Genomic DNA, 13972 nt, shown 5'->3' with positions numbered 1-13972 from the left:
AAAAATGCCTTTGGAGTGTACCACATTTTATAGTACTGTGCTGCTTGCCACTATGCACTGCCAAATATACCATGAAGGCAAAATTATTGCTTTCAGTTGAGATTCACTGCAGTAGTCAGAATGCTAAATAATCTGCACAGGAAAAAGTACCTCTTTCAGTTCGTTTTTCCTCTGCTCAGGAAAGGACACTGCCATCTGTTTCCTTAAATGATTCAAAAACAGATTCAGGACCTGAGTTCCTTGAAGCTTTCTTGTTCCTTAATGAGTTGAATATTGTTATGTCAAGGCCTAGAGAAACTAGCAGTTTGAACAACTTCTTAAAATAATTTCAAAATCATCCTCTTTCCTCAACTGAATAGTGCTGTTAGACTTTTTGTATGTTTTTTCCCCTGCATCTTCCAAAAATCTTTCCATTTTTCTGTTTTTGTCTTCATTACTGGAAGATGTGGATGGCATGTCTGTAAGAAATTGCCTGTTGATAGAGTAGAGCCACTGGTTATAGCACTGTGTTTCTGATGTCAGGTTAGCCTCTCAGTTGTCTAGTTGTATTCCTTAATCCCTGTCCCAGAATCCAGGTGCATATTTACAAAGGCATTCATCACAGAGATAAGCAGGTGTTGGAATGATTGTGCTGTGCTGTCCTTAGTCAGTCAGTTGTGTCCAATCCTTTCCATGGACTGTAGCCTGCCAGGCTCCTCTGTCCATGAGGATTCTCCAGGCCAGAATACTGGAGTGGGTTGCCGGATAACCTTTCCTCCAGGGAATCTTCCCAACCCAGGGATTGAACCAGGTCTCCACATTGCAGGTGGATTCTTTACAGTCTGAGCTACCAGGGTAGCCCAAGAATACTAGAGTGGGTAGCCTATCCCTTCTCCAGGGGATCTTCCTGACACAGGAATCAAACTGGGGTGTCCTGCATTGCAGGCAGATTCTTCACCCTCTAAGCCATTAGGGAAGTCCTTTTACATGATTGTGGAAGCTAGCAATTCTGAAATGTAAAGGACAGGCTGGCCAGCAGCCTAAAGACTGGTAATGGTCAGTTGATACAGCTAGAGTCTGAGGCCAGTCTGGAAGTAGAATTAATTCCTCTAGAGACTGTCTTTTTTTCTTAAGAAAAAAAGTCTATTAAGAGACTAAGTCTCTTTTTCTTAACCATCTGCTGATTGAATGAGGCTCACCTACATTATGGAGAGTGATCTGCTTTACTCTTAAGTATACTGATTTAAATGTTAAGCACATTTAAAAAATAACCTTCAGAAGTAACATTTAGACTGCTGTTTGATCAAACTATGGGATACAATAACCTACCCAAGTTGACATATGAGATTAACCATCACAACTGGTACAGTGTTACCTTCATAAGAATCCTTTCAGCTTTCTTTTTCTTTTCCAATGTGTCCTCCTTTTAGGAGAGTCTGATTTAATGGGATGCTACTGCATTATATTTAGATGGATTGAAGAGGTTTATTTTGTTGGTTTCTGTGAAGTAGTCTCAGTGAGTTGTAATAGAAATCCATTATGTTAATAATCATACCTATTATAAAATAATTTCTAGAAAAACTACTCTGATATAAAAGCTTTATGCTTGAGCTATGGATTGTGACTGACATTTTCTATTTGAAAGTAACTCTTTGGATTGGATATATTGAACAGATATATCAAAGCTTCAGAAGATAAACAAAGGAGCAAAGCAATATTTCGTGTTTAGGGTTTTTTTTTTTTTCCTTTACTGTTTCCCATCCTTGTTGAATCATTTGAAAACACTGATGGATGTCTTGAATTAGAAATATTATTTAGCTGACTTATGATCCTGCCATCTTCTTAATGTCACCTTCATTGAGACAAGTGGTTTCCAAGGTAGCTGTTTAATGAGGTACAGTGGACAGAGCACTGAACCGAAGAGTAGGTGTGGATTTGAATCCCAGGTTCTTCATGTAACTGTGAGATTTATACAAGTTTCTTTCTCTGGAGACTTCATTTCTTTATAGGGAGAAACCATTACCGTGACTACTTTACAAAACAGTGTTTGTGAGAACTATATAAAATACAGAAGCAGTAAAATAGAAAGTCTTATATAAATCTGATGTGAATATTACTTCCTTTGGATGTCCTAGATCTCTGAAGCAAATAACATATTTAACATAACCATTATCTTACTCAGAAAATTTCATTGCAGGTTATATGACCCCTATAGTCTCTTTACTTTGTGAGAATATTTATTTTGATAGGCTCACACAAGGGAAGTAAATAAAATAAATGAAGGATACTAAATGAGGAAAGATAGGCTAGGATAATTTATGGTAAAATATTAAACTGATATTTTAAAAGTTATTTAATTTTGAGAAGTACCTTTGTGATTATTTATTACCATTAGAGTTCATTTGTAAAAGTTCTGCTAACATTGCTTTCTCATTTCAGAGAATTTTGAGAATTTGGATAATGTTAAAAGTTTTTATATTGCTCAAATCAGGTAAATTGAAGATCTTTACAACTTAATTTTAGTTATTTTCTGCTGAATTTTAAACAGGTATTGCAGGAATAACCGAAGCAGTTAAGGAGATTACACTGGAAAGCAAGGTAATGGTTAATTAGTTATGTTTTTAAATTCAGTGACCTAGTTATTTGCTTGTATATTTATTTTGAGGTTATTCATATCATTCATATGCAAACTCTTACTATCAGTATTTATTATCAACTCTTTTAAATTCCAGCTATTTTATTTCCTCTTATTTTTCTGCATCAGCATACCAAAACACTACTGTTTTCCCAGAGCTTCTCTTTTCTTTACTCTGTCAAATGGTTAAGAAAAACATTTTTTTGAGACTGTAACTGGTTAAAATCTATAAATTTTTACTATTTGGGAAGATTTCTAGGCCAGTTTACAAGAAATGGCTTTTTATTTTTAAACAAAAGTCCCACACATTCTGTAAGTGGAGGTTTTTGAGGGGATTTACTTACTTGCTGATTACTTTAATAGATTGCTGATATAAATATCGTGTTTAAATTTGTAGTTTAAACATTGTCTTAAGCAGTTTATTCATTTCTTCTGAAGTTTCTTAATTTACTGCTGATTTGAGGGATTCTTATTTTTTGTTCTGTTTTTCATTTTGAAAATTTAAAGGAAGCTTTATAGCATCCAAAATCATGACGTTTTGAATGAGTGAAAGCTAAATCACTTGGGTTATATTGTACAGTTTATTTGAAGGAAGGGTAAAAATATACAATTGGGTAGAAATTTTCTGCTTGAAACTTTTCAGTAATTTAGACTATCTATATTAGCTTTTCATTTCTAAAGAATATTTATAGTTGTCTTCATATTTTTATATAGTTGTTTGAAATATAATGCAAAACACTTTCACCTTTATATTTTCTTAACTATTTTGTTAAATAGTCCATTCTCGTAGAGGATAGACTATTTGACAGAGTAACCATTCTTTCTGTCTTTCTGAAACAGCCACAGCAGTTCCTAGTTTAAGATCATCGTCTTTGTGTGTTTTTGTCACTTGGATCTTTTGGGATTTGTTACTGGGGCTTAACAGAAGGTGTTAAAAACCCAAACAAGGTTTTTTCTTTTTTTTCCCAGGATACAATTTAATGCTTGCTAGGGATTACGGTTCAGTTCATTAGTCTGAGAATTCATCCTTTTGAAGTTCTGCTTTTTGGAGAATTTGACTAAGGAGAAATTACATAAATGGCTTTGCTGCTTCAGAAGCTCTTGTTTATTCTAGCGATTAATGTGTATGGATCAGACTTTGGGAATAATAAATGGCAGAGTGTGGATCCATTGTTTTGATAGGTTTATGATAAACCCTCTCAGGAATTTGTAATAAATTTAATAATGGTTTATACGGTACTTAGTATCCCACTTAGCATTCTCATGTCTTACTAATGGTTGAGTACTTGGAATAATTTACAACTAGAATTTATCTTCCCTGTCATTTCCTATTTAATACAGAATTTACATGATTTTTTTAAATAATTTAGTGCTTAGAATACATACTATTAAAATAAAATTATAAATTAGGTGAAACTAAACGTCCAGTTTTTTGACCTACTACATTGACTTCAGATTTTTAGAATATTAATTTTGTGAAAGTGATAATTGTATATTATATTAGGCTTGTCTTTGGTTAGTTAGCATTATGTCATTTTGATGCAGATATAGTTAAGAAATTGAACTAAAATCTTATATGTTATAATAATTGTAATTGCTTAATTCAACCAGGAATGTTAAATTAGAGAATACGATAGTATTTGATTTATAATAATAATAACATATAAATGTATTGTGATTTATAAATATATATTTATATATTTTTTTCTCCTTTAAGTGTATGGGTTAACTTTGAACTGACTTTCTAATACTGGTGAATTGGTTAGCTAGAAATATTGTTTTGTCAGAAGTGCAACCGGCAACAATTTTTAAATGACTCCTGGTGCTTCTATACTTTTTGTATTTTTCAGTCACAGTGGTTAGCACATGGTTTTTAATGATTGGTTTATGGGTTTATCATGAAGTAGGAGTTTTTTGAGTATAAGAAATATCTCATCATGCTTACTTTTGCAGTGGTTAGCACTGTGCTGGCATGTGGGTGCTCAGTATTTGAACTCATGAACATTTTTAAATGACTTTAAATTTAATTAATTTCAAAGGACAGTATAAAACTCCAAGATTGCTCAGCTTTATGTGAGGAGGAGGAAGAGGAAGATGAAGGAGAAGCTGCAGATATGGAAGGTATTTGTGTTATGGATTTGTTTTAATCACAATAGAGTATTGATTGTAGACTACATGTAATTGGTATGGATTAAGAATTCTACTTTATTGAGTTCTGAATTTTAACATTTAACAGCCTAGAGAGGATTTGTTTAGTTTAAATTTAATCAGTGCAGAACTTACCTTGCTCTTAGACTTTACCCAGAGCATGGCCTTGATAGCATCATTTCTGCTGGATCAGTATTGATCATAAATATTTAATGCTGGAGATAGCCATAAGATACAGATTCTTAAGCTAATTCCTAAATTCTTTCAGAACAGAAGAAAATTTGTTTAGGGATTTAGTATTTTCTTTTTCCTTTTTGATAGCATCTTACTACTTAAACCTTATGATAGTTATTCTTAATGGGGCCTTTTGAATCCTCCCACTGCTTCCTAAGAATCGGAAGTGCCTTCCTAGGATTGCCAGTTGAGAGTTGAGACTTAATGTGTTAGTAAATAATTGTTACAAGAGATTGAAACCCATTGTACTAACAGAACACAGTAATACAGGTCTAAAAGTATATGGCTATTCAAAACTTCATATTTTATTAGCATGATAATCTTTAATATGAAATTTCAGATATTTAAAAGTAGATGGAAGAAATTGCTGTCACCAGGACAACCTCTCTATTAAGCCCAATCTGTCTTTATAGTACTTACCTTCTCTGTATATTTGTTTGATTCTGTTAACCTTTTCCTCCCTTGGTTTTTATAACATGGGATTTTCCTCCTCCTTCCTTGACTGTTTCTTCTAAGTCTTCTTCCCAGGCTCTTTTACTTCTGCTTAGCTGTTAAATGTTGCTATTTTATGGTATTTCACTCTCTTTTTCTGCTCACTCCCTACACTCCCAGGTAGATTTTTATCTACTCTTGTAACTTCTGTAATTGGAGACTGTAGTCTGGCAGGAAGAATGGTGTGTAAAATGCATTAGATTTTCTATGAGAGTTTAAATATGAATATATGTATGTATAGAGAGAGGGTTAGCAGTTGGAAAAAAGAAGAGAATATGAAAAATGACAGCGCAGGCATTTTGGAGGCTGTAAAGTGGCCAGATCCCCCCAGTACCTAGAATTTAGTGAGATAGAATGCAGAAGTAGAAGATAGTATCTGTAGAGATGGCAAGTGGTGTCTGCTGAAGAGGCAGTGGCAGCTTAGCCTAATCAACCAGAGTAGCCTTGACTTAAAAAGTGAAAGTGTTAGTTGCTGAGTTGTGTCTGACTCTTTGTGACCTCATGGGTTGGACTGTAGCCTGCCAGGCTCCTCTGTCCACAGGGATTCTCCAGGCAAGAATACTGGAGTGCGTTACATGCCCTCCTCCAGGGCATCTTCCCAACCCAGGGATCAAACTCAGGTCTCCCACATTGCCGGAAGGTTCTTTTACCATCTGAGCCACCAGGGAATCCTTTGACTTAAAAGTACCTTTCAAAAAGAATTAAGTAACTTTCAGTTTTGTTTCCTAAATTACTTTTGAGCTTCCATGAAACCTAGCTGTATATCTGTTCCTGGATTCTAGTGAGAATTTTATCCTTATTTCCATGTATACTTCTATTCGTTGAAGAAATCCAGATGAGTTTACTTGTAACCAAAATTGATCACAGGAAACTCATATACCATGTCTACACTCAAGACATCCACGACTAAACCCCAACCCAGATCTACTCATTTAGATTGATTTCCACATGGAAGTCTCATAGTTGTCAGACCACCTTCTTGCACAAATGCTCATTTCTGGATTCTGTCTCTCAATGGTATACAGTTGTTAAGCTGGAGCAGGAAACGTTATGAATAAAGTACTGTTTTAGTACTTCAATACTTTGGCCACCTGATGTGAAGAACTGACTCGTAAGAAAAGACCCTGATGCTAGGCAAGATTGAAGACAGGAGAAGGGGATGACAGAGGATGAGATGGTTGGATGGCGTCACTAACTTGATGGACATGAGCTTGAGCAAGCTTCGGGGGTTGGTGATGGACAGGGAAGCCTGGTGTGCTGCAGTGCATGTGGTTGCAAAGAGTCGGACATAACTGAGCAATTGAACTGAACTGAACAGTTTTTAGAGTTCAAGCTATAGAATTGCCTTAAATATCTGACCACCTTCTAGTATGTTTGTTACATTTCCCTTGGATAGAATTAAAGAATTGCTATATATGGAATTTTGCTTAAAAAGTGTCATTGGTACCTAATATAACAGTTAATTTTCATCCATTTTTCAGCAAATATTTATTGAGCAAGACAGTGTCTATATATCGGATACTACATTTGGTGGTGGAGATAAAGCAGTAGACATGATCTCAGAGAGCTAATATTTGATTTAGGGGACACAGACAAAACAATAGATAAAGCAAAACATAAACTGTCTCAGATGGTTATAAGTGTTAGGGAGAAAAGTAAAGGCAGGCAGAAATAGGGAGTCTTGTAGTAGGATGAGTGTTGTAATTTTTAAATAGGTTGGTTAAGAGAAACGTCACTGAGGATATGCCTTTTGAGTATAGCCTGACAAGTAAGCGGACAAACTGTTTGATTATCTGAGGAAGAGTACAAAGGCCCTAAAGTGGGAACACATATGACTTATATAAATACTGCAAGGAGACTCCTATTTTTAGAGAGGCGCGAGGAGAGGGTAATAAGGCATGGAGTTAAGAGAGGTAACCTGGGAACCAGATGGTGTAGGGCCCTGGCTTTAACTCTGAGATGAGAAGCTGTTGGGGTTTTTTTAAGTAAAGGAACAACAGAATGAGATTTTAAGATGGCTATGACTGCAGTGTTGAGAATAAAGACTGAATGGGTGTGGGACAACAGTTAGGTGTCTATTTTGATAATCTAGGCAAGAAACGACTGTGACATGGGCTCAGGTGGTAACTGGAGGTGATGAGAAACTGAGGATTCTAGATATTTTGAGGGTAGGGCCAAAAGAGTATTTGTTGCTGGGTTGAATGTGACACGAGTGGTCACGTGTGACTCCAGGGTTTTTGACCTGAGTGTGTAGAATGATGTTATTCAGATGGGGAATGAATGGCTTTGGAGAGGAAGTCAGGAGCTCAGTTTTTGACATGTGATACTTGTGCTGCCCCCTAGTCATTCATTCGAGTCATAAACAAATAGTTGGGTATCAGTGTTTGCAGTAAGGGAATAAATTCAAGAGTCATCAGCATTTAAAGTCATTGGGACTAGATGAAATCTTTAAGGGAGTTGGTGTGGATGAAGAAGAGGCAAGTTCCAAAAACTCAGCTTTCGGTTACTGTAGATGTTGAACAGGACCAGCATAGGAGATCGTGAAGGAAAAGTTAGTGAGGTGGGAGGAAAGCAAGGAAAATGTAGTATCTTAAAGGCTGAGGAAGGAAAACGTTGCAAGGAAGAAGAAATAAATCATGCCAGATGTTCTTAAGAGGCGAAGAGTTGACTCATTGGAAAAGACCCTGATGCTGGAAGGGATTGGGGGTAGGAGGAGAAGGGGACGACAGAGGATGAGATGGCTGGATGGCATCACTGACTCGATGGACGTGAGTCTGAGTGAATTCCAGGAGTTGGTGATGGACAGGGAGGCTTGGTGTGCTGTGATTCATGGGTTCGCAAAGAGTCGGACACGACTGAGCAACTGAACTGAACTGAAGATGAAAACGAGGAATTTACCACTGGATTCAGCAAGTAGAAGTCACTGATGACCTTAACGAGCATGTCTTACGCAGTTATATAAATATCCTTGCGTACCCTATGGAGTCACCAAGGACCCTGTAGTATTATTGTGCCACTTGGTATTAGTAATAGATCAAGCCTCAAGTATGCTGACTTTCTCTGGCACTGTTAGGTAGAGTATCTGCTTCTTTAGAAATATAGAATTAGCTCTCTCATTTATTCAGTATCTTCAGTCGAAACTAAAGCAAAAACCCAGGTTTTGCATTCTCTGAAGTAATATGTAATTTGGTTTAGGAAATTATTTTGAACTTGATTAATCTTTTGTTGCTTTTTATAACAGAATATGAAGAGAGTGGATTGTTGGAAACAGATGAGGTTTGTAAATCGAGTTTTCTTTAGTTAATTTTTAACGAGTAAACTTGGGGATTAGTGTTCCTAATATCTTGATCTATCAAATGAGTTTTTTATGTGTACTTTGTTTATAGCATGTAACATTTTAGCTTTGAATTTTGTTATATCTGCTGTTGAATAAAAAATACATAGGATGGGAAGATTTGCCAAAACACCACATAGTGATTTTAATGGTTGTAAATTTTTCTCCACTATTACCAGGCTACTCTAGATACAAGGAAAATAGTAGAAGCTTGTAAAGCTAAAACTGATGCTGGAGGTGAGGATGCTATTTTGCAAACCAGAACTTATGACCTTTACATCACTTATGATAAATATTACCAGACACCACGACTATGGTTGTTCGGCTATGATGAGGTAAAACTAAAGAAAAATTTATTTTAGTGTAAATATTTAAAATTTGAGGGTTGAATTCTTTTGTCATTAAGTCCATGGGTATATATTTTGGCCTTTAAAGTTTTAGGAATCATTTGTTTTGTTATTTTGTGATTAATGTTGAATTCGATTCTTATTTTGAAGAAACTAGGAATTATTCAATGTGAAACAACACTGCTAAGGATTAAACAGAAATAATCTGTTAACGTTTATTCCTTGGTCCCTAGAGCTTACCCCTTCGAAATGTGAAGAAAATTGAAGTTGGTTTGTAATAAAGGAAAACTAAAATAAAATTAACTTGTTTAACCTGTCATTCCAGTGACTATAAATGGAAAACAAGTAGGCCTAAAAGATGTTATAAAGTTATAAAATGTTTTGATAGCTCTGAACTTGCCTTTTTGTGGACTTTTTTCTGTATTAGATGATAGCTGATGTCACATAGCCTTGATGGACAGACTCTCTTCCCTGCCTACTTGGTACTTTGCCCCAAATGATCTGGTGATTCTAAATAGTATAGAATTTGAATTTGCAAGTGATGTGGAAGGTGGGGCTAAGTATATTTATAAAGACTAAAGTTTAGGCCTAAAAGTTCTTAAACAGTAATTTCAAAGCATTTTTTATGGTTTCAGCAACGGCAGCCTTTAACAGTTGAGCACATGTACGAAGACATCAGTCAAGATCATGTGAAGAAAACAGTGACCATTGAAAATCACCCTCATCTCCCACCACCTCCTATGTGTTCAGTTCACCCATGCAGGTGTGTGTTGTGTGTGTGTACACTTCATGGATTTACCACTTGAGAGTCTGTATAAACAGTGTCTGAACAGAAAAAAATTTACTTCATAAATAAAATTCTATTGTCTTCCTTAGAAATGTTTTTGTGTTTAAGTAATATATAAGACCAAAAAAAAATTTATCAATTTCTTCTAAGTTTCAATTCATTAAGAATATTTTTTTGTTCTTTTGTGTTGTGTTACAGTATAGATTTTTGTGATTTTACTCCTTTTATTAGCTCCAGGAATATTTTGGAAGATTCTTTTTAGATTAAAAAATACTAATGGTTTGCTCTGTTGTGATCTTTCTGTGAATGTGGAATATAAAGTTACCGCTGCTGCTGCTGCTGCTAAGTCGCTTCAGTCATGTCCGACTCTGTGCAGCCCCATAGACAGCAGCCCACCAGACTCCCCCGTCCCTGCATTCTCCAGGCAAGAACACTGGAGTGGGTTGCCATTTCCTTCTCCAATGCGTGAAAGTGAAAAGTGAAAGTGAAGTCGCTCAGTGGTATCTGACTCTTAGCGACCCCATGGACTGCAGCCTACCAGGCTCCTCCATCCATGGAATTTTCCAGGCAAGAGTACAGGAGTGGAGTGCCATTGCCTTCTCCGATATAAAGTTAACTTTGTGCTTTTTCTAGGTGACCTATTAATCTCCTTTTATTGGTTAGTGAAGGGAGATGTGTGCAAAATTTCTATTCTCCTCTACTTTTCAGTTAAGTTTCCAACCCTACCAAATCAAGTACATTTTCTAATTTGGTATTTCTTTGTATCAGTGTGTTTTCACAGGGCTAAAAAAGTGACACTGAGTCTATATACATAATCAAGGCATTTTAGGCCTTGCCATTGGCTGCTTCAGATTATGTCTTCATATTCTCAGGGCCAGTACATTTACTCTCATCTTCTAAGTTGATTGCCTCTGTCATGAAGGTTGCATTCAGAGATTGAAGTAGTGTTATTTAAGCCAGGATACATATAAAAGTTCATTTCTTCTGTATGATGCCCTTTACTCAGTTAATTTGCTCAGATAATTACTCTGATATCCCTGTTTTATGTAGCATAGGAGATTTACCAGTTGGCCATGAAAAGATTTGTGGAAAACTTTAGATAAAGATCCTTTATATAAAGGCAAAATTTTTTTTTCTAATTAGAATCAGATAATTTTTATCTGAAAATATATATATATATGAACTTTGACCAACTGGCTTTTCTTTAACTGAGTTGTGGCTTATTCTCTATTAAATATTTAAGCAGTCAAAATCACAGCATTATAAATACTTCTTTTTTGTTGTTGTTTTTTACCAACCATTTTCATGTAACTTTTTTGAATTTGTCTGGTTGGATTCTTGTTTATTTCTCAGAGCAGAAAGCCCTTGCTCTGCAGTTGTGCCCTGGTATGATTTCCCTTTCTCTGATTTTCTTCCCTACCCCACTTCCGCCCCCATCATAGGAAAGCTAACTAGTTCTATTGTGTTCCTTTGTGACTACCATAGCTTTTTAAAATTAGCCCCTCCTCCAGTAAAATTGTCTGCATGACTCAACAGTCTGGCTTGTTGGAGAGTAGGGAGGAGAATATTTTACGTAATTACTGTTATATATTAAAATCACTGACAGTAAAAATTTTCACAAACAAAAACTTGCTTTTCCTATTTTGATCCAGTTGACCTATGCTAATATTTATTCTTTTGCATTTAGGCATGCTGAGGTGATGAAGAAAATCATTGAGACTGTTGCAGAAGGAGGGGGAGAACTTGGTGTTCATATGTATCCTTACCTGTCTGTGTATGTGACTAGAGGCAAAGTGCTTCTGGGATTTTTTCCCCCTTTTTGAGAAATTTAGCCCCTCATATGTGGAAATTTTAGTGGGAGTCTTTATTTGGAAAATGTTGCACTGTGATAGTTCTGGCCTGGTTCAGTTGTTGAGCACGTATCCCTGTGTGAACCAGTTCACTCTGCTTTATTACAGAGCTTCAGAGCAATATGTGCTTCTAGGTAGCAGGTTGCCAAGTACCTTTGTTTGTTCAGAAGGCAATGGCTGAGAGTATGCAATTCATAACTGTTAACTCTTGATGGGAAAGAAACTCAAAACGCTTAGTCTGTTGATGAAAGATGAGTAACCTATGAATTTAGAGGATAACACATGAATATCTTTTCCTCAAGATAATATTCCTAATTTAGCATGTTATCAAAAGTGTACTTTCCTATCAGGTAAAAAGTAAAGTTGGGTTTTGTCTGAGATCTCTGAAGTGAAGAAAAGTAAAAAGCACATGAATTCTATTTCAGGTAGTCTTCAAATACAGTATTCTCATTTTTCTCCAGATATGAGCACCCATTTATTTTTCTGGGGTTGACAAGAGGAATTAAGTGAACTACTGGATCCTGAAATACACATGCCCATAGCCTGGATTTGTGATAAGCAACCAAAGTCAATGGTTTAAATACCAAACAGCTTAAATGAGTGGTTCATGCCACTCACTGTTAGATGTAGACTGAGGGGTTGCCACTGTCTTGGAACTATAGATAACATGAGCACTGCTAACAGAATGTGTGTCCCTCAGAGAAACACTGAGCTGGTGTGATATTGAAACAACCAGGAGTTTTTGGTCCAAACCAGATTTACTGTTGAAAGCCTATTATGCATAATATGAGTATTCATCTCTATTTTTGAAGCTATATAGCAACTTGGAAGACTCTATGTAATTCTAATTGAGTCATCAATTAAAAATTAAGCTCTTAATGTTTCTAAGTGCAGTGGAACATAGGAAAAAAATTCAGAAATTTGTTAGACAGTCCAGTATAGCAGATTCTATGGCAGGTACATATACTAACCAAGAATCAGTCCTTATCGAGGATTTTTACCTATTTTTTGTTCTTTTGCTTCAGTATTTTTATATTCTTCACACTGTCTCATTTTCTAACATACTCTAAAAAACTTATAGGCAGTAAAAAAGCCATTTCCCACTCATTTAAATATGTGCAACAATGTCCTTATTTATATATTAAAATATTTGGGCTGATAAGAACTTGTACTTTTTAAGAAGTCTTAACATGCAAATATTAAATCGGGATAAGTCAAGCATTCTTAAAGTTGTAGAGAGCCTTGTGTTGAATAGACACCAGCTTGCATGAATGAATGTTTTTTTTTTAATATACTTGATTTAAGATTCTGTGTTCTATAAATTTTCTGAGGAGTTACTGCTTAATAAAATGGATAATTACAATGTTAGCTTAAATCGGAATTTACCAATCTATTTTCCTTAGCTAAAAACCTTTAGGTATCTTCTAATTTTCTTGAAATTTGTACAAGCTGTCATTCCAACAATAGAATATGACTACACAAGACACTTCACGATGTAACAGAGAGTATAGAATCTATCCTAATTATTGGTTCTGATTTTTAAGGAATTAACCCATAGATGTGACCATTGACCATATTCACCAATATGTACAATTTCTCTAATAAAGAGACTTATGTTTATGCATTAAATAAAAAATGTTCCACTACCAGCCTTATTTGTTTAATAAAAATGAGTGTAAAGAGACTGTTTTTCTTGCTTCTTATCAAAAAGGTGGTAATAGCATTTTTCTTAAATAATAATAATTCTTTAAGTGTAGAAATATACAGAATGATGATAAGAGTATTTTTGGTTCACATTTATGAGGAAGGTATTTAAATGTGTATTTGTGTGTGAGAGCTGGGACTAGAAAATACTGCATGCTAGACTCCCTCTCCCTTCTTTTCTCTTGCTCTTTGTTCCTTTTGTTTTCCCTCTATCTCCCTAAGTCTCCTATCTGCTAATAGTTAACATTGATGAAGTACTTACTGTACGCCAGGAAATTAAGTGCTTATTTTGTTAAGTTAATGTTTCCAGAGTAATTCTTGATTCAAGAATATTTTTCTTATTGTGATTGCCTGTGTGTGCGTGTGTACACGTGCATGCTCAGTTCTGTCCATCCAACTCTTTGTGACCCCATGGACTAAAGCCCACCAGGTTCCTCTGTCCATGGGATTTCCCAGGCAAGA

The 13972-nt window shown here is 35.5% G+C and overlaps 1 protein-coding gene across 1 annotated transcript in view; it reads left to right on the top strand.

Annotated features, from left to right (window-relative positions):
* The window catches only part of ATG3 (autophagy related 3), a 34598-nt gene extending 21122 nt beyond the window's left edge, over positions 1-13476 (top strand). Inside the window, exons 6-12 of the mRNA NM_001075364.1 lie at positions 2528-2577; positions 4654-4735; positions 8730-8764; positions 9002-9157; positions 9805-9932; positions 11644-11712; positions 13224-13476. Of these exons, the coding sequence (NP_001068832.1) occupies positions 2528-2577; positions 4654-4735; positions 8730-8764; positions 9002-9157; positions 9805-9932; positions 11644-11712; positions 13224-13305 (602 nt within the window). The 3' untranslated portion in view covers positions 13306-13476. The remainder of the gene's footprint in view (positions 1-2527; positions 2578-4653; positions 4736-8729; positions 8765-9001; positions 9158-9804; positions 9933-11643; positions 11713-13223) is intronic.
* The last annotated feature ends 496 nt before the right edge of the window (positions 13477-13972 follow it).

This window comes from Bos taurus, chromosome 1, assembly GCF_002263795.3.
Source record: "Bos taurus isolate L1 Dominette 01449 registration number 42190680 breed Hereford chromosome 1, ARS-UCD2.0, whole genome shotgun sequence".
Taxonomy (NCBI): domain Eukaryota; kingdom Metazoa; phylum Chordata; class Mammalia; order Artiodactyla; family Bovidae; genus Bos; species Bos taurus.
Note: the sequence above shows the minus strand (reverse complement) of the source record. Positions and strands in the feature narration are given on the sequence as shown.